This window comes from Sarcophilus harrisii, chromosome 2 (genome assembly GCF_902635505.1).
Source record: "Sarcophilus harrisii chromosome 2, mSarHar1.11, whole genome shotgun sequence".
NCBI classification, from domain to species: domain Eukaryota; kingdom Metazoa; phylum Chordata; class Mammalia; order Dasyuromorphia; family Dasyuridae; genus Sarcophilus; species Sarcophilus harrisii.
In genome coordinates, this window is record NC_045427.1 from 44,940,197 (window position 1) to 44,959,038 (window position 18,842).

Here is an 18,842-nt window from a genome sequence, read left to right on the forward strand (position 1 = left end):
CACAATTCCTATTTTAGGTAGGTGGATCTAACATAATTCTGTTTCTCTCTTCTAATTCATATTAGTGGCTATAACAAAAAATCATTTAATCATTTATTTGCCTTAGGGATGCATGAAATAAATTTGTAGGATTTTTTTTTTTTTAAAACACATGCCATTTAATTGTGGAAGGGGAAAAAATAACAAATATAGGAGAATCAACATGCAATTAAAATTTCACCAAGGATATTTAGGTGGAAAACAAACAGAAGGCAATACTGATGAAAAGGAGACCTAGCAGAGGATAGAGGCCCCCAGATTCACCATGCTTATTTTTCTACTTTAAATTCCTAAACTGACAGCATCTGCATCTTCTAAAAGCAGATCCTTTACTACAAACTAATGATTCCAACCAAACCTAGGATAGGAAGGTGAAGACTAAAAGCACATTTGTTTTGGGCAGGCATAATATTATCATTACCGATGTAAATCTGACGGTCAAAGCGCCCTGGTCTCATTAGTGCTGGGTCAAGGATGTCTGGGCGGTTGGTGCCTGCAAGTACCACAACATTGGTGCTGGAGTTAAATCCTAAAGGCAAAAAAAAAGAAATGTCAATTTTAAGCTTGGGGTCTGGTCTGAACTTTGCTTTGTCAGAAAAGAGGAAGTGCAGAACATATAGAAGAGTTCATCCACGATGGGGAGCTCTTATCAGACTTCCCAGGTTCCTTTCAGAAACTTTCATCCTAATCTGTATACCTCTGCTGAGGAGCAATTCTTACTTCTGTGCCCAATCCTGTTCAATCCCAGATCTTATACATCCCCTTATTCTCCTAGCACCGTGACAGGGCAAAAACTTAACTCCACTCATGGACAAACAAAAATTCAAAAAGGCCAGGTTCTGCTATCTTAGCAGTTTTGCCCAGGACCCTGGTCATGGCTGAAACGCAGCTCAGTGAGTGAGTTCCCAGGCCTAGTTTTCAAAGCTGTCAATCTCAGTTTGCACCAATTTATCCAGATTCCCAGCCTGAGTCTCTCTAAGTGTGCCAAGCCCTCTAGATTAGGTGAAGAGAAAGGAAGAGCAAGTTTGTGCATGAGTCCCCTCTGTCCCTTGCTCCTTTGTTAGAGATGGCAGATAGAGCTGGAAAGGATCCTAGAGGCCATTAAATGCAACCCTTTACTTTATAGACAGCAAAATGATACTCAGAGAAAGTTACTTGCTTGGGGCATACAACTCTTAAGGATTTGAATTAGGGTGTGCTTTATCCACTAAGTCACCTCAATGCCTTCTTGCTCTGCCTTTTCATTTACATAGATAAAGCATTCTTGGGCTGTTTCTACTGAGAGAACCTTTAAAAGTGTTTCCCTCCTACCCCCATTCCAATTCCCCTAATTCTGCAAATGCTAAGAATGTTTCCTGCATTCAAGCTTAGATGGACAATGTAGGGATATTGAATGACCCTTGATTTAAAAGTCTCAGTCCTTAGAAAATAAGTCATCACAGCATGATAAAGTTGGAAATATGTTTAGAAGAATCACACCAAGTTTAACCTATATTAGATTACTTGCTGTCTAAAGGAAGGGGGAGGAGGAGAGGGAAAAAAATTTAGAACACAAGGTTTTGCAGGGGTGAATGTTGAAAACCTTTGCATATATTTTGAAAAATAAAATTTTAAAATAGGGAAGACTTTTCTAGGAAAGTCTTGAAGTGAAAAATAAGGTGCTGGAGTTGGGCCACGTATACCTTACGGATCTCCTCAGCCTTAACATGTGCCAACAATATGAAACCCAGATAGCAAAGACCAAGATTAGTGTAGAAAGACCAATATTACAGTGAAGTACATAATAACTCACCATCCATTTCAACAAGCAGCTGATTCAAAGTGTTTTCCTGTTCACTTTGCCCTCCAAAATTGCTACGACCTCGTTTTCTTCCAATTGCATCAATCTCATCAATGAATAGGATACAGGGAGCATTTTTTCGAGCCATTGCAAACATGTCCCTAACCTAAAATAAAGAGAATCAATTTTGTCTTTGATTTGAAGGGGATTCCTTATAAATTTTAAGCCTGCAAGGACTCCAGGACCTTTTGCCCCCTGACCTTTCTGAAATTCAAGTGAGCAGGAAGTTTGTCAGCCTTAGGTGCTAACAAGGAGAAATGTCAGTCAGGTTAATGATTTCTCCAAGACTAGAGGCAGAATTTCATTCAATCTTAGGACTCTTATGGATAGGCAGCCCTCAAATAGAGAGGATACAGGTAAGGAGTCTGTGCAGATGACAGCACTATCAAAGAGACTTACCCTTGCAGGCCCAACTCCCACGAACATCTCCAGGAACTCGGAGCCATTCACAGTGATAAAGGGAACACTGGCTTCCCCTGCAGTCGCTTTGGCAAGGAGGGTTTTCCCAGTACCAGGAGGACCAGTGAGCATAGCCCCCTGAAATAGAAGGGGGGATTGAGTTCTAGAGACATCTCAGAGAGGAAGACTGGCCAGTAGGAATCACATCAAATGTTACAGAGCATTGACATAACTCAAAGCTTATAAGTCATGAATCCTTAAAAAAGAGATTACCACATTCACTCTGAAGCTTTAACTAAAGCCAGGAAGAACAAGTATTGACTCAGGAAGACCCGAGTTCAAATCATTAGCTATATAACTCTAATCAAATCGCCTGACCTCTCTCAGCTTGTTTCCTCATATATAAAATGAGAATAACAACATCTATCTCCCAGGGTGGTTTTGAGGATAAAAAAAAATAAATATAAAGAGTTTTGTAATCCTTAAAGTGCTATATAAATGCTAATAATTGTTATTATTACTATTATTATTGCTGACAATGAACAAAGGTAAAAAATGGATCTTATTATTCCTATTTTATTGTTTATACCAATGATTTCCAACTCTATTTTTTTTAATACCTAAGATAGTCTCCAACTATCTTACGTGTTACTGAAATCCATTCCCACCAAAAAACCAAAAACAAACCCCCAACCTGCCTAATTTAAACAAGACCTATTAATAGTGGTGGGTTGGGGTCACAGGAAGGTATAGAATGGGGATGTCAGTGGAGAATGCCTCACAAATCAAACAATGACAAGCTATTCTAATTCCTAAGGATTGGTAATCACTCTCTATATTTATTTAGACCAAATGGGTCAATATCATAAATTTCTATATAAGTCGATTTCATATCTACACACACACACACAGCCCCACAACCCCATGTAAACTAATCTAACAAGGTACTGTCATATGCCAAATATATCTGTGGATATACAACACATAAGTACATAATTTGGGGCTAAGCAGCTGTAATTCATAAGAGGGTCACATTCAAGAGGACAGAATAAAAGTATTCCAGGTGAAATTAAGGAAGATAACAGACAATGGCAAATTCTATCTATACTGTTTCCTATAACTTCCATACTTTAAAAGAGTTAAAATAGGCCCATAGATCTAAAAGAGGAATCAAATGAATACAATAATACTCTCAACATAATCAACAGTCTATGTTCTTGGTTGAGCCAACAATAGAGATAAATTTTATAATTAACTTTTGAAATTTACTGATGTGTTTAAATTTGAATATGGCTTAATCTGGTGTTCTGGAAACTACACTTCCTAGAAAGCAGAGCAGCCCTACTGAGATGGTCTGAAGGTAGAGGAACTGGAGGTATGTGTGCTCTGACTTCCATCTCCTGAACTCCATTTGGTTCCTAACTCCCTGAGATTCCTCCAGGTGGAGGAAGAACACTGACTTTCATGTCAGGGACCACAAAACATCTATCTCACTTCTTCCAAAGCAGGCCTTTCTTTTTTTCTCAGAATCCCATCTTCCCTGAAAGGTGTGGAAGGAAGTACTTTGCTTTAAAAGGCCTCCTTATTTCATACTTCAGGGAACTTCCCATATTCTCTGTCTTCAAGGTTCTAGCTTACATTCAAAATCAGAGAGAGGTGGTGATTTGGGGGGAAAAAAACTCTTGTGAGGGCTGGTTTTGCACAGGAAGCAGCAGTGTGGATTAATGCTTGCTACCCACCTGTTTATATGAACTGCTATGTCTCTCTATAAAGTTATGGCAAAACTACAGGCCCTACAATATGGACAATGATTTAAAATGTATCAGAATAAGCAAAACCATAAGCAGTCTAGATTCGCAGAGACTGATGGATTTCTTACTCTGGGCCACAAGGACTTCTGTCAGATTCTTGATTTAGCATAAAACATCAAACCAGATAGACCACCCCTTAGAGTGAGCTGTCAAATGCCTCTTCAACCCCACTTCAGAGAAGGGCCCTGTTCCCTGGTATGGGAGCTGACACACCGACGCAGCACCTTTGGGATCTTGGCTCCGAGGTCCTGATACTGTTTGGGGTTCTTGAGGAAATTCACAAACTCCATGATTTCCAGCTTGGCTTCTTCGCAGCCCGCCACATCAGCAAACCGCACATCGATGTTGTTCTTCAGGATTTTGGCGGTTGTCTCACCAACGCTGAAGAGGCCTCCTCCTCGTCCTCCCCGTCCTACTCCCATTGGGCCTCGCCTCACAGCATAGAGGAAAATCCCAATCAGAAGCAAAGTGGGGATCAGGCTTTTTAAGAAAGAGCTGCAAAAGTCCAACAAAACACCAAAACGTCACTGTCACCGAGAGAAAGACAACAAAGCTTTACCTTCAGACCTTTATAATTTAAGAGCCGCTAAAAAGCAGTTTGGCTAAATATTACATTATGCTCCATGTTATATGGAAAATTCCTATTTAAAAAAAAAAAAAGACTTTATAGTCAGGGTGTATGATCCGATGTCCCCCTGAATCTGCCACCTCTTGTTCTTAATACTTTTTAAGGGCTTTATACATTCAAGCTTTCTGTTCTAGCCTCTATGGAAGTTAAAGGAGATTCACTGCATTATGCCCTACATGAACCCCATCCTCCAACACCCTAATGTTTTCAAATTTCATTTCTAGAATCAATTCCAATTTTAACCTTCTCACTAATTACTGATACTAAAGTTTATTTATGGGTAAATGGGAATGATTTAAGAATACAATGGTACTGAGGTCAGCTGGGTAGTGCAGTGGATAAAGCAGCGGCCCTGGAGCTGAAGGATCTGAGTTTCCATCCAGCCTTACACACTTATTAGCTGTGTGACTCTGGTAAGGCACTTATCCCCAATCACCTTGCAAAACAACAACAACAACAACAACAAAAAACCCCAACCCAACAAAGAAAACAATGGTATCCCTTATTTGGGTAAATAAGGTTATTAAAACAAAATAAACAGGATAATATCATCTCATTTCTGTTTGGAAGAGGAATTAATATATTATTGAGGCCAATGTTGTTGAGCAAACAATGTAAGCTCAAGACCAATTACAAGAAAGATTTCCGAAATTACATTACATGTATTTGTCCATCTGCTCATATAATAAATACTTATTAAGGTACCTACTATAGGCATAGCATTATATTCTGAACTTTGCAATATACAAAGAAGTGGTAAACATAGTCTCCATCCTTATGGAGTTCATAGTTCATTCAGCTGGTAAGACAATAATTAAGAAGTAAACAATAAAATAGTAAAATAATGATACAAAACAGTGCAAGAATATCAAAAGGTGCTGAGGAGTTCCACAAAAGGTAAAAAGGAGAAATCATCATGGGATAAAAAAGTAGATAAGGAGGTTTCAGAGAAGTGACCCGAGCTGGGCCCAAAGGAGGGTTTCATTATTAATTCCTTCTATGGCCTCCTTTTATAATGTTATTCAGCTTAAAAATTTTCTGCTTCAGTTTTTCCAAATGGAAAAAAAAAAAAATTAAGCCTTTTTAAAAAGAACCAGATGCCCAAAATGAACATGACACTGATCTACGGATGTCCCAGGGGCCCCTTTCTTCTACTTACCCGTCACTCTCGGTGGTATAAATCACTGCTGCCTGATTGGCAGCTTCAATTCCCAATTCCCACTGGGCAGATTCCAAATTTCTCTCAAATGTGTCAACACTGCCGATGTTAAACCACACGGATTTCTGCAGAGACCAAGACACTAAAATCTAATGGAGCTGCACAAAGCACTAACAATTATGGCAACTTAGCCCATCTCTCTGAGAGGTGATCCTTCCACACTAGTGCCTCTTCTTATAGACTACTCCTTGCCCATGGTTATTCGATGTCGTCACTAAGCCTGCCAACGTAGGGGAACTCCACCTTGGTCTAGTCTCAAGTTGATACTATTATTCAATAGTATCTTTCTCCTCTTTCTTTCCTTAGGCTGTGGGCAATCTTGCTTCTACTGTCACGTGGTGTAACGATGCAAACAACCCCTCCCCATTTGCCTGTTATCTTCACCATTTCTACCCTTTTGATGCCTCCCAGTTTGCTGAGAGTAGTCCTTAAAAGCTGAAGAAAAACACTGAAAAGATGGTCAGAGTCATTACACAGGACTCCTGACTACTCAGAAAATTCAGTTTCTGAAATATGTCTCAACAAATCAGTTTTGAGTTCACATCTCACCTCAGAAGATGCTCCAGGAGTGGGAATCACTCGCACAAACTGTTTGTTCACAACTTCAAGTCGGTCCACCTAGGAAACAGAGATAACCAGCTTTAGGTAAAGCAAGACCCTCTTCTGCAAAGGGAAGGTTAGCTGCTATGAACACAGGACAGTGAGTAGTCTGGGCATTCTGTCCGTATTCACACTACAGAATCCTCAGACCTTCCAACTTTCTCTGAGAGGTTGTTAAATTCTCCACAGTATCTGATCTAGCTGCTCCTTTTCCTCATATGGACACTAATAGCCTAGAGTGTTAATCTATTCATATTTTTAAAAATAGGAACCATGTCTAGAGGAGAAATTGACACTTTGTTCAGCTAAATGCCAAGGCATCCAAATGAATAAGAATACACAGAGAATATAGCTGGGTCATGCTGATCATAAAGTGAACCATTTTAAATGCATTTATGGTCCTAGAAAGTTAAATATGTACCACAGAACAATGATTACTGAAAGCAAGTGACTCATTAATTTAGCCTAAGGATGAAGATAATGAATGATAGATTCATATGTTTGTCATATGCTTCAATAATAATGACAGGAATAATAGAAGATGGGAGAAGAAAGGAATCTACTTTCTCTCTTAATATGTAATTTCATGGACCTTTACTTAACAGATTCTGTGGGTAAAGTTTTCAGAATACAAAGACAAAAACTCAAGGATTTTTACATTCTTTCTACGGGGGAACACAACATGTACACATAGAGAGAATATAAGGGAATTTGAAAGGTCCTAATAATTATAGAAATAATAAGAAATCACGGTAACTAAAGCCATCATCTTGTTAACCAAGGTGTCACTGTCACAGTGAAAGGATGCTGGACCTGGAGTCAGGAAGATGAGTCTTCCCAAGTTCAAATCTGGCCTCAGATCATTATTATTATTGCTAATAAATGTGACCCTGGGAAAGTCACTTCACTCTGTGTATTTTGGTTTCTTATATGTAAATGAGCTGGAGAAGGAAATGGTCAACCACTCCAGTGTCTTTGCCAAGATGACCCCAAATAGGGTCAAGAAGAGTTGGACACAATTGAACAGCAATGATTAGTGAAAATAGAAAAAGGGAAGGAAAAAAAAAAGATAAAATCCAAAGGAGGCAGGACTATGAGGAAACTAGCATTCTTAAAACATTCTTGGTGGGACCATGCTGGCTTAAATATTTTGAAAAAAAATATGGAAATAGATTATATTAGAGAAGGCCTTAGAATATCCAATTATAGAACCAGCAAAAGCTGAAATAACTGATTTAGATCTTATCTTGAGGTTCATTAAAAATCAAGGTAAACATTTCTAATTCAAAAGTATATACAACCTCAAAGAATATCATGAACCAATCCCAGTCATAGTTCTTTCCACCCCAAAATGAGATGTAACTATTTTTAACTTATGTGTGAAAGCAGGATATTACCTTGACAGTTTGTAGGTTAATAAGATATAAAAATATAGTGCTTCTGCCTTGAACTCACTATTATCTCCTCTTCTTTACTGGATATAACAGCCCCAGTGGCTCGTCATGCCCTCTCTAGCATAATATACTGTATCATAAAGATGCCACTGAATCAGTATATATCAATGTAAGTACTTTTAGCAATCATGTTTGTATTTATCTAACTGATGTCTAGAAAGTATTAAGCCTGATATTACTGGAATATGCTATCCCACATTGTATATGTTGCTCTAAGATGTACATATATGCTTACTGGTGTGATGAGGCTATAAATCGCAGGAAACCTGCCTAAGCTTATTACATGGTCCAGAAAGGGTACTACATTGACATCCACATTTTATCATTTCCTATGCTATCTTAAACTTCTCCAGGCACAGGAGACCCTAAAGGTAGTGTTAAACGTTATAAGTAATGTGATCTGCATACTACAGAGAGGAAGACGTTTTTATACTTTCCAAAAGGGAGAATAACATTTTATTTTAAATGAGGATTTTAAGTTCTCTCAATATGAGCACAAGAGGAAGGTGAGAGCTAAGAGCCAGGCAGCATTTAATTGGATAAGAAACAATACACATATAAATGAAATAGACTATTCCCTGGAGTTGGGGTATGAGCTGAGCCTTCTAGAATGGGTGTATTATTGTCAGTTATGCCAAACAACTACCCTGAGGATCACTCAGAAAAGAAAAACAGAAAACAAAACTATTCCATGGAAATAGAGTTCACACATCTAGTTTCTTCAAGGCCCCAAATATTCCTGATTTTTCCACCTTCTCCTCTGTTCAGATTCTGACCCAATAAATGAAATAGGCAATTCTTTCCTAGAATAGTGATAAAAATAGAAGTATGCTCTTATTGTACTCTGACAATTAAGGGCCCAGAGAGAACTTGTATCTAAATTCTCTTATTTAAAGACAATCATTTCAAAATTTATCAAAAGGAAACAATCATATTGCATATGCATCTCAATTCTTCAAAATTCTATATATGTATATTTTTTTAAAGCAAATATTCTTTTGAGGTCAGATGGAAAATTGAGAATTATTATTTCCTAGATCTGAACTGGCAAAGTGCCCATTAAATATCATTATTATCCAACTTAAGACCAATATTGACACATGCCCCTTAAAGAATAAAAGAGAGAACTAATGAGCTATCAAAGAATATATAAACTATATATTTTGATTTGCTTTTCAAAGTAAAATTTTGACAAAGAGCTACCCTCAACTGAGCTAAGTACCATCCTTTGGGGCCTTGGTAACCTAGTTTTTACTTTTATAAATTTCTTAGTCCCAGAGTAGGTTGATAAGAAGAGATCATGGCTCTAGTTCAAAATCCTATTTATTAATCTATCTCTAGCCCTAGGAAACCATTGCCTACTGTGTATACCATTCTCTGTCTCACCTCCTTTTTAGCATGAAGAAATGAAATTAAGTGGACTTGTAAATTCTGTGATTTCAATTGTTCCTAAAGTAGAAGGGCTGCTTTTTGAAAACTGTGTGCCAAATAACCTTAAACAGAGGTATCAGATGTCCTGTATCACATTAAAAAAAAAAAAAAATCTATCTGGATAAACCAGCATTGTGCTAATTTCTGGTAATATTCCTAGAGATCAACTATGAAAGACATCTTTCCAGGGGAGTGGACAAAAGGAGAATACCATGTTAAGAATAAGTGTTCCTGGTAGCATCATAACAAGTCACCTGGCCCTAACCCAGTTCTAGCCTAAAACCACTGCTCATTTCAACACTTCCAGGAGGACATGAACACTGCTGCCTTAACCAACATGAATCAGCTGATGGTCTTCATGAATTTTTGTAGCTGAAAAACTTCATCACTGAGGGGCCAGCTTTTTGGTCATGTGCTTTCTGCTTAGCTAAGCTACTTCTTAGGTGACAGACATATAGTTTTGTCTGGACCCATGCTATGAAATTTTTTCACTTTTAGCAGCACCTACCAAAGCTGTTAATGTAGTCTCTGAAAGTTTCTTTTATGCCACAATGAGGCATGTAATAACAGTAGAGGAGAGAATTACAAGTAAGAAAAATAAGTTTGAGCAATAAGGAAAAATGATCATTCTCCATTCCTTCCATATCAAATGGGAGAAAGATGACCTCAAATAGGTTAAAAGAGATGCTTTAACTGCCTGTATTCAGAAGATGCAATCCTTCCATATATCCAATGCAAGACTTCAGCAAAAAGGCACTAGTGGATTTCCTTAGTAACCCTCATTCAAAAACAAAATGTATGTGGAAATCATGCAAATACCTAGGTTAAGGTAGAATTTTACTGTCTCTCTCTCCTTATCACATGCACAATACTTTTTCTCTTACCAGTCCTCTGGCCAAGTAATATTGTACAAAATGCTTCCAAGTGATTTCTTTTCCAGAATCTCGAAAATATAAGTAGAAAAATCCTACAGTGAAGCCTGCTCCCATGACAGCCAGATTACGGAAATCTTTGTTGTCCCAAGGGAACTCTCCCTGTCAAAGAAAAACCAATGAATTTCACACAAATGAAAGGATTTTTTCAAATTCTAGAGAAGCATGAAAATAATTTTCTTTTTCTTTGGGCTTTATTATCGGAGTTGCCAATTATTAAATTATTATTGGAGACAAGTATTGAAGTGGAGGACTTCCCACCTAGTCTATTTTACTGTTGCTGCTAAAGTACACAATAGCTGTTGCATGTAACTGGTTTAAAAGACTGTTCTTATTTTGAAGAAAACTCTTATCCAGTTTCTGAAAATACATCAATGATGAGGAATTCCATTATAAAAGGCTGACTTCATTTATTTATTTGCTAATAATAGCTTTTTATCTTTCAAAATAAATGCAAAGATAGTCCAATTTTTTTGCTTTTCCTTCCTTCCTTCTTCCCTCCCCTAGAGAGTTCAATACAGGTTAAACATGTGCAATTCTTCTAAGCATATTTCCACATTTATCATGCTGCACAAGAAAAATCAGATCAAAAGGGGGAAAAAAATGAGAAAGCAAAAACCAACCAAACAACAACAAAAGTGAAAGTACTATGTTGTGGTCCATCAGGCTCTCTCTTTCTCTTTTTGGGTGTAGATGGCTCTCTCCATCACAAGTCTATTAGAATTGACCTGAATCATTTCATTGTTGAAAAGAGCCAAGTTCTTCATAGTTGATCATCACATATATAATCTTCTTGTTGCTGTATATGATGCTCTCTTGGTTCTACTCACTTCACTGATGCTAACATCAGTTCATACGAGTCTTTCCAGACCTCTCTGAAATCATCCTGCTGGTCATTTCTTATAGAACAATAATATTCTATTACCTTCATATACTGTAACTTACTCAGTCATTCCCCAACTGATGGATATCCACTCAGTTTTTAATTCCTTGTCACTACAAAAAGAGCTGCTACGAACATTTTTTGCACATGTGGGTCCTCTTCCCTCTCTTATAATTTCTTTGGAATACAGTCCCAGGAGAGACTGAAAAACTTCATCACTGGATCAAAGGATGTTGGATCAAAGGATAGGCAGTTTTATAGCCTTTTGGGTATACTTCCAAATTGCTCTCCATGTCGGCTGGATCAGTTCACAACTCCACCAACAATGTATTGGTATCTCAGTGTTCCCACATCCTTTCCAACATTTATCATTATCTAAAAGCCTGATTTTAGAATTAAAAGTCTGTATACAGGTTCCATCCTACTTGACTGTTTTTATAAGGCTTGGTGAGTTTTTTTTTTTTTTTTTTTTAAATCAACTAAGGAAGCTCTTTGAACAAGGTATATAGTTATTAATGCATCAAATCTAAGGGAGACTTAAGAATTAGACTGTCCAAAGTTTCAAATTCCACCTTCATTGTCACTTGAGAAAAGTGACTATGGTGACATATTTAGATTTAGATTAATATGACATACATCTGGGGAACTCTACACACCTTCTGTATCCGTTTCCACCATGCAAAGTCATCCTTCTTCCCTCCTTTCTTGCCACCATTTCCTCTGAATCCATGATCCTTTGGTTCATCTATGAGAAAACAAAATTTGGCTTGAGAAAATCAGCAAATCACTTTTAAAAATAGTAAACACCATTCTACTCAGAAACTGGTAGTTGTAGTGGAAAGAGGAAAGAGAGAATGCCAGGCTAAAAAACAAGTCAAGGAAATCAACTTCTTTTTACAATGATAAATTAGTGTCAAAGAAACTAATAAGACTTAGCCAGTGCTCTATTACATGTCTGACAGAGTGGATTATTGAAAATTAATGGATCCACAGAAATCAATGAAGAAATAAAATACTGAAGTTTCCTAGAAAAGGGCATAAGAACAAAACAAACATAACAACTCTAGAAGAGTATTCACTTGAACTCTAACTTGATTATCTAGCAATAAGAAATGATTCAAGAGAGTCCAAGAAGCAGAATCCCTTAGGGCAGAGAGATCCATTTCAGGTCACACAAACCATCTGCATCTCTGCACCAAACAAAATCCTCCTCCTTTGCTCTTTTCTTGCTACCCTGAAGAAAACATCTTTCACTAAAGCTATCCTTGTCCCTGTCTGTAATATCTTTTTGATAAAAATCAGAGTTAACTGTTGAGCAGCATCTTCGGGTGCTTCTGTCAGGCCAACAGTAAGCCTGTAGAGGAAGGCTCTGGAGCAGCATCAGCAATAAATCCTTGTGGTTGGAAGTCCTATATTCACGGCAATAACTGAAGGACACAAACCTCACAGTACCTGGACATACTATAGACTTCAGGTGGTATAGGTGCTGTTCTGGATGTTAGTGTGAACACTGGGGCTATTGTGATGGCTCTGCCCCCATCTCTCAGTGTTGAAGCTTTTCTTTTACAGATTCATGGATTTTTTTTAACAGATTTATTTTATTATTTCTTTTAATCAAAGACTATATGATAATATGAAATCATATCTCAGATATGGAGCTTGCTACAGTTATTCCAAATTTTGTAAACTTCACAGAGCTATTGAAATCCTTATAGGATGAAATCCTTATAGGCTCCTTATTTCCTTCCAAGGACAAGTTAGGGTTTAAAAAGCTAAAAGTTTTTATAGAAAACTTCGATTTAGGAAATAATCTTTATACCTCCGTAAAATAATCTAGGTTCCTGATGAAAACTTTTTTTTCCCTTTGTAGGATTTATCATACTTATTCATTGTATTTTTTTATCTGAATGAGATAGTATTTGTAACAGTGCATAGCACAGTGCCTGACACATAGCAGGTACTATATAAATTCCTTCCCTCCCCACCCCACCACCATTTCTTCTCTCAAGATGATATAAAAAATACCTCTAACTTATAGGAACTGATGCTGAGTGAAATGAGCAGAACCAGAAGATCATTATATACTTCAACAACAATACTATATGATGATCAATTCTGATGGACCTGGCCATCTTAAGCAATGAGAGGAACCAAATCAGTTCCAATACAGCAGCAATGAATTGAACCAGCTACACCCAAACTTTGGAGATGACTATGAACCATTACATAGAATTTCCAATCCCTCTATTTTTGTCCACCTGCATTTTTGATTTCCTTCACAGGCTAATAGTACCCTATTTCAAAGTCCGATTCTTTTTGTACAGCAAAATAACTGCTAGGACATATATGCTTTAACATACTTAACATGTATTGGTCAACCTGCCATCAGGGGGAGGGGATGGGGGGAAGGAGGGGAAAAGTTGGAACAAAAGGTTTGGCAACTGTCAATGCTGTAAAATTATCTATGCATATAACTTGTAAATAAAAAGCTATTAAAAAAAAAGAATTGCACATATTTAACCTATGTCAGATTGCTTGTTATCTTGTAGAGGGAGATATGAGGTAAGGGAGGAGGGATAAAAATTTGGAACACAAATTCTTACAAAAATAAATGTTGAAAACAAAAATAAATAAATAAATAAATACCTCTAGCCCAAATGAATTATTAACATTATGCTAATCAAATGATACTGCTTTGGTAAATTTTTATACTTTACAGAAGGGCCCAACACAAAGGACAACCTTCCTGCGCATCCTAGTAGGCAGAATGAAAATGATGGTAGAATTTCTCTGCTATAAATTAAATCCAGTAGCATCCAGTAGACAAATGTGGACTGTACTAGGATACTCTCATTCCAAATAAAATAAGAAAGAAATAACAAACAAGAGGAGAGGTAACAGTTTTCCATTATCTAAGACTAGGAGGTTCATAGGGCACCCAGAATGGTGCTATGAAGTATGAAGTAAAAGGAATTCAGTGAATATTTTACTGAAGAAAAAGCAGACGTGAACTTAAGGTTGCTGTCATCAAGTAGACAAGGCAGGACTTGAAACCAGGTCTCTTGGAGCCAAAAGGCAACCCAGATTTCTTCTTATTACACCAGAGCTGCCTTGGTAGAAAAGGCAGTGAGGACACACAATGTAATGGTTCTGATTTTTCAGCTCAGGAATCTGTTTGGCTCACAAACGAGATGCATAGAATCTGACTGTGTATATATGTAATTTCAAGATTAGAATAGGACTGCAGGGAGACCAAAACAAAGGAAAAAGGAGATAGATTTAAGACAACTGAGGATTATAGGCAGGATTCCGAGAAAGTTTAAAAAAAAAAAGAGAAGTTGTCATCCCAATCGAAACCTGTTTTCCTTGAATTGTAATCAATGATAAATGATCACAATACGAATTCTTTAATCTAAAAAATGCTTAGATGCAGATCTTGGTAGCTTGGGAGGGTTCCTTTACCTTTCTTTGGAGGTGCTGATTCTTCTTCACCTGCGCTTCTTCCACTTCTTTTAAAATACTTCTCAAAGCCTTAGAGACAAAATGATTAGGCTCTAGGTCTTTAATGTTGTCAATCACACAAACTTTCAAAAGTCCTTTTGTATTATCAATTCAGAAGAGACAAACTAGGATAGAACCTGGACCTTTCTCACTCTCTTGCTTGCTAGAATCAACATTTTTATCCACATTTCCTAGCAAGCAGTATACAATTGCTGAATTCCAGAAGGAAATGCAGCTCTCTAGTCCACAAGTTCTGTAACATGTTTTTTAGGTTCCTGTCCCTCATTTTACACAACCAAAAACCTGCTGGTTGCCCACCTGCTACTTCTACTAAAAATGGATCTATTTTCAGCTTTGGCTTCATTATGTAACTTCTCTCTAAGCCTAGCCTGCATATAATCTCTTGACTTCTTTGCTCAAAGAAATAATACAATCAGCTCTCTAATAAAAGTAAGCAGTGCTCTGACCCCATTAGTCTCTCTATCTCTCTTTTTGCAAGGCAATTGGGGTTAAGTGACTTGCCCAGGGTCATATAGCTAGTAAGTGTTAAACATCTGAGGCCGGATTTGAATTCAGGTCCTACTGACTCTAGGCTCATGGCTCTTATCCACTGCACCATCTAACACTGCCCTGTTCTGACCCCATTACTTCAAATAGCCTTAAGAGGATTCATGAATCAACTTCTTTTTTAAAAAGCTTTGCTGCCTTCTACAGTGTCATCCAACTTCCTTCATGCACTAAGAAGATGAGCCCTACCTGTCCACAACTCACTCTCTGCCAATGACAAAGTTGCTCTTCTAGAGAACTTCTGAAGAAAAATATGTACCTTTGGGAGCTTTTGAATACAGCCACTGGGAAAATGATGTCACTCTTCCTTGCAGAACCAGCTGCTGAAAGTAGATTCCCTGGAGACTCTGAAACATTAAAGAGAATCAGTTTCCCCTGCACCAGCAACAAATTAGAGCATTTTCTCACTCTTGAGGGTTATAGATCCCTAAGGGGACAGAGATAGGGGTTGAGGTTTAAACCTACAATCTTTATCCTTCTGTTTATATAATGTGAAAAAAAAAAAGTGATTCTGACAAGGAAAATAGAAACTAAATTCATCACAGTAATATATGGAAAATTTCTATAACCTCTGTTGTTAGTGGAAGAAAATTTAAATACTGCTTGCTTCGGGCATTCCTGGCTATTAGATTATTATTGTCACAATAATAAACCTTTCTAAGAAAGAATGAAACCAAATAGGATGAAAATACCAAGGGGATGTTAGGATTCAGCTTTAGGCAATCTAGAAAATAACTTCCCCCCCTTCCCCCCCATTTATTCTTGATAGAGTTTCAGCCCAGAGAGAAAAAATGTTTCTTTTTTTATCACATACTTTAAAACAAGTGGGAATTGTTTTTTTTTTTTTTTTAAATAATATTAAACAACAATCATAGATGCATATGAACAGTTACTCTGGATCAAACGTTATGAAGATAAATAGTATCAAAATTAAAAGCTTAGGACATGATATTGGGCATTTTTTTTCTATTTTTAAATTAGATTTATGACTTGGATAGTTTTGAAGAAACCTCTACCACCAATAAAGATCAGCAACCCCACTGTAAGGCCCCCAGAGGTTAGGTAGTGTGCCCAGAAACAGAGAGCCAGTTATCAGAGTTATGAAAGACCTGGGCTTCTTACTCTGAGGCATGGGGCTGGAGAGAGCTAGTCTAAGAATTAAGACTGAGGTTCCAGATTTACCTGACACCATCTGGCTGGCAAACTCACATAATTGCTCAGTACCCTGGGAAACTCTGGAAGACTCTAAGTTACAGAATCATTGTGAATCTATAATACCCAACCTGGGAGGACTAAAATATATATATATATATATATATATATATATATATATATATATAAACATGGGCATACAGACTATTGTTCAAGGGTAGGAAAGTTTTTGGTAAATGGTACCTACAAATTAGCTATCAAAGTTATTATACATTGTTCCTCATTAGTAACAAGCTTCTCTCAAATGACCCTATACCATGTTTGACGATCTTGTGCAACGCTTTGATAAATGTTGGGTTCTGAAGCTAGAATAAAAAATTTAAAAGTAAAGTTTAATGAGCCAAGTTGGAAAGGCAATTGTCTAGTAATGGGAATGGGCAAACAAGTTACACATATAACTCTGATGGAGTATTACTGTGCTCTAAAAAATGATAAGCAGGTGCTTTTGGAAAAACCCAGGAAGACTTATGTGCACTAATGCAAAGCGCATCAAGATTAGAAGAAAAATGTACATGGTGACAACAATATTACATAATGATCAACTGTGAATGACTTTGCTATTCTCAGCGATTCAAAGATCCAAGACAATTCCAAAGGATTTATGATGAAAAAATACTCTCCACCTCAAATAAAAAACTGAATACAGATCAAACTATCACTTTATGTTTTTTTTCCTATTCTGTTTTCTTTCACATGACTAATATGCAAACATGTTTTGCAGAATTACACATGTATAATCTTTATCACAGAGGCAGGTGGAGAGGAAGAGAATTTAGAATTCAAAATAAAAAAAAAAACACATACTAAAAACTGTTTTTCACATGTAATGGGGGAAAAAAAAGAAAAAAGCCATCAATTGTTCCATACATATAAATGGATCCTGACTGACTCAGACTGAATGTAAATAGTAATCATTTTGGCTTTGGCCAGAAACCTAGAATGATTTTCCCTCCTATATTTATTTATTTATATATATATTTTTTGACTAGTGAAGGAGAAGATTCTTTGCCTTAATAGCTACCTAGCCTTAATTATTGAATGGATGTGGTATTGAGACCAGTTAAGACCTTAACTTAAAAAGTCCAAGGTCTCCCACTACATTCAGGACCATCTCCAGTTGTACTGATCTATCTCTGGCCACTAGACCCAGATAGCTCTGGGTGATCTTGCCTAGCCCTCCTTTACTTCAAAACAATTCACTCACATGTCATGGCCTCACCTTCCTGAACTCATGATACTCTTCCAGAAAGAAGTTACAAACAACTATGGGACTCCTGCTTAAAGGCAATCAGATAATCTTATGTAAAATAGAAGGTAACCCAGAGCTGTTCCTCAAAACATGGTGTTGTTCAAGGAAAAAACTATAAAAATTTCTGTAGAAATAATACTAAGCAAAATAACAGCACCTAAAGGCATTCCCAGATCTATACCTACATTAACTCAAAGAATCCCCACCACACCTCTGTGAAGTAAGCAATATGGATCTTAAATCTCTTTACACATAAGGAAATGGAGTCTCAGGAGAGTAAGACACTTCCTAATGATCACAAAGTCAGTTGGAACAAGAAGCAGGATTCAAACTAAAATCTCCTTTGACTCCAGGCCAGGGCTCTCACCATTACTCTGTGCTGCTCAATGGGTTTCACTAGTCTAAAAAATAAAATGTCACACATGCAGTACACCATCAAATTTTAAAAAATACATATCTAAATCTTTCCAAAGTGAGAGTAGACATTTAATAAAATGGGAATAACACGGTAGTGAAGAGGAGAGAGGAGCAGATTTGTATTCAAAGGCCTAGTTTCCGAAGCCAGACACGGTACTGACCACCAGTATAACATCCCCTGTAGGCGTTAGTTTTAGATTCTCTTTTGTGTCTTTGGCTCTCTTGCGTCACTTCTAAATTCTCCTATGACTTTATAAGCTTGGCTCTATTCTTCTGGCTGAGAAAAATATGCTACAGGTTTGGGAGGCTGAGAGTAGAGCATCAGGGACCATTGGAGAAGATGGGAGGCTCAGTTGAAGGCCTTCATGCTCCAGTTGTCTCTTCACATTCTATTACCATCCCCCCACACATTTGCTAACCTCTGGTCAGTCATCCCTCTACATTCCCAGTTTGTACTTTTGTTCATACTACTATTTATGTGAGAAATGTCTCCCCATCATCCAAACCCAATTTCAACCATGGTGCTCCTATCCAGGCTTCAAAGTCCAGCTCAGATGTCACAAGGCAGCTCAGTGGTGCTGGGCCTGGAATCAGGAAAACCTGAATTCAAATCCTGCGTCTGACACTAGCTATATAACTCTGGACAAATCCCTTAATCTC

At 37.4% G+C, this 18,842-nt stretch overlaps 1 protein-coding gene across 2 annotated transcripts in view; it reads right to left on the reverse strand.

Annotated features, from left to right (window-relative positions):
• Positions 1 to 18,842, reverse strand: part of LOC100914950 (AFG3-like protein 1) — a 36,476-nt gene that overhangs the window by 14,100 nt on the left and 3,534 nt on the right. For both annotated transcript variants that reach the window (XM_003758508.4, XM_031950099.1), the window contains exons 2-11: positions 15,564 to 15,651; positions 14,699 to 14,767; positions 11,893 to 11,981; positions 10,306 to 10,455; positions 6,486 to 6,554; positions 5,877 to 6,001; positions 4,314 to 4,584; positions 2,279 to 2,416; positions 1,832 to 1,985; positions 461 to 568 (exon numbers count right to left, since the gene is read on the reverse strand). In XM_003758508.4, the coding sequence (XP_003758556.2) occupies positions 461 to 568; positions 1,832 to 1,985; positions 2,279 to 2,416; positions 4,314 to 4,584; positions 5,877 to 6,001; positions 6,486 to 6,554; positions 10,306 to 10,455; positions 11,893 to 11,981; positions 14,699 to 14,767; positions 15,564 to 15,651 (1,261 nt within the window). The remainder of the gene's footprint in view (positions 1 to 460; positions 569 to 1,831; positions 1,986 to 2,278; positions 2,417 to 4,313; positions 4,585 to 5,876; positions 6,002 to 6,485; positions 6,555 to 10,305; positions 10,456 to 11,892; positions 11,982 to 14,698; positions 14,768 to 15,563; positions 15,652 to 18,842) is intronic.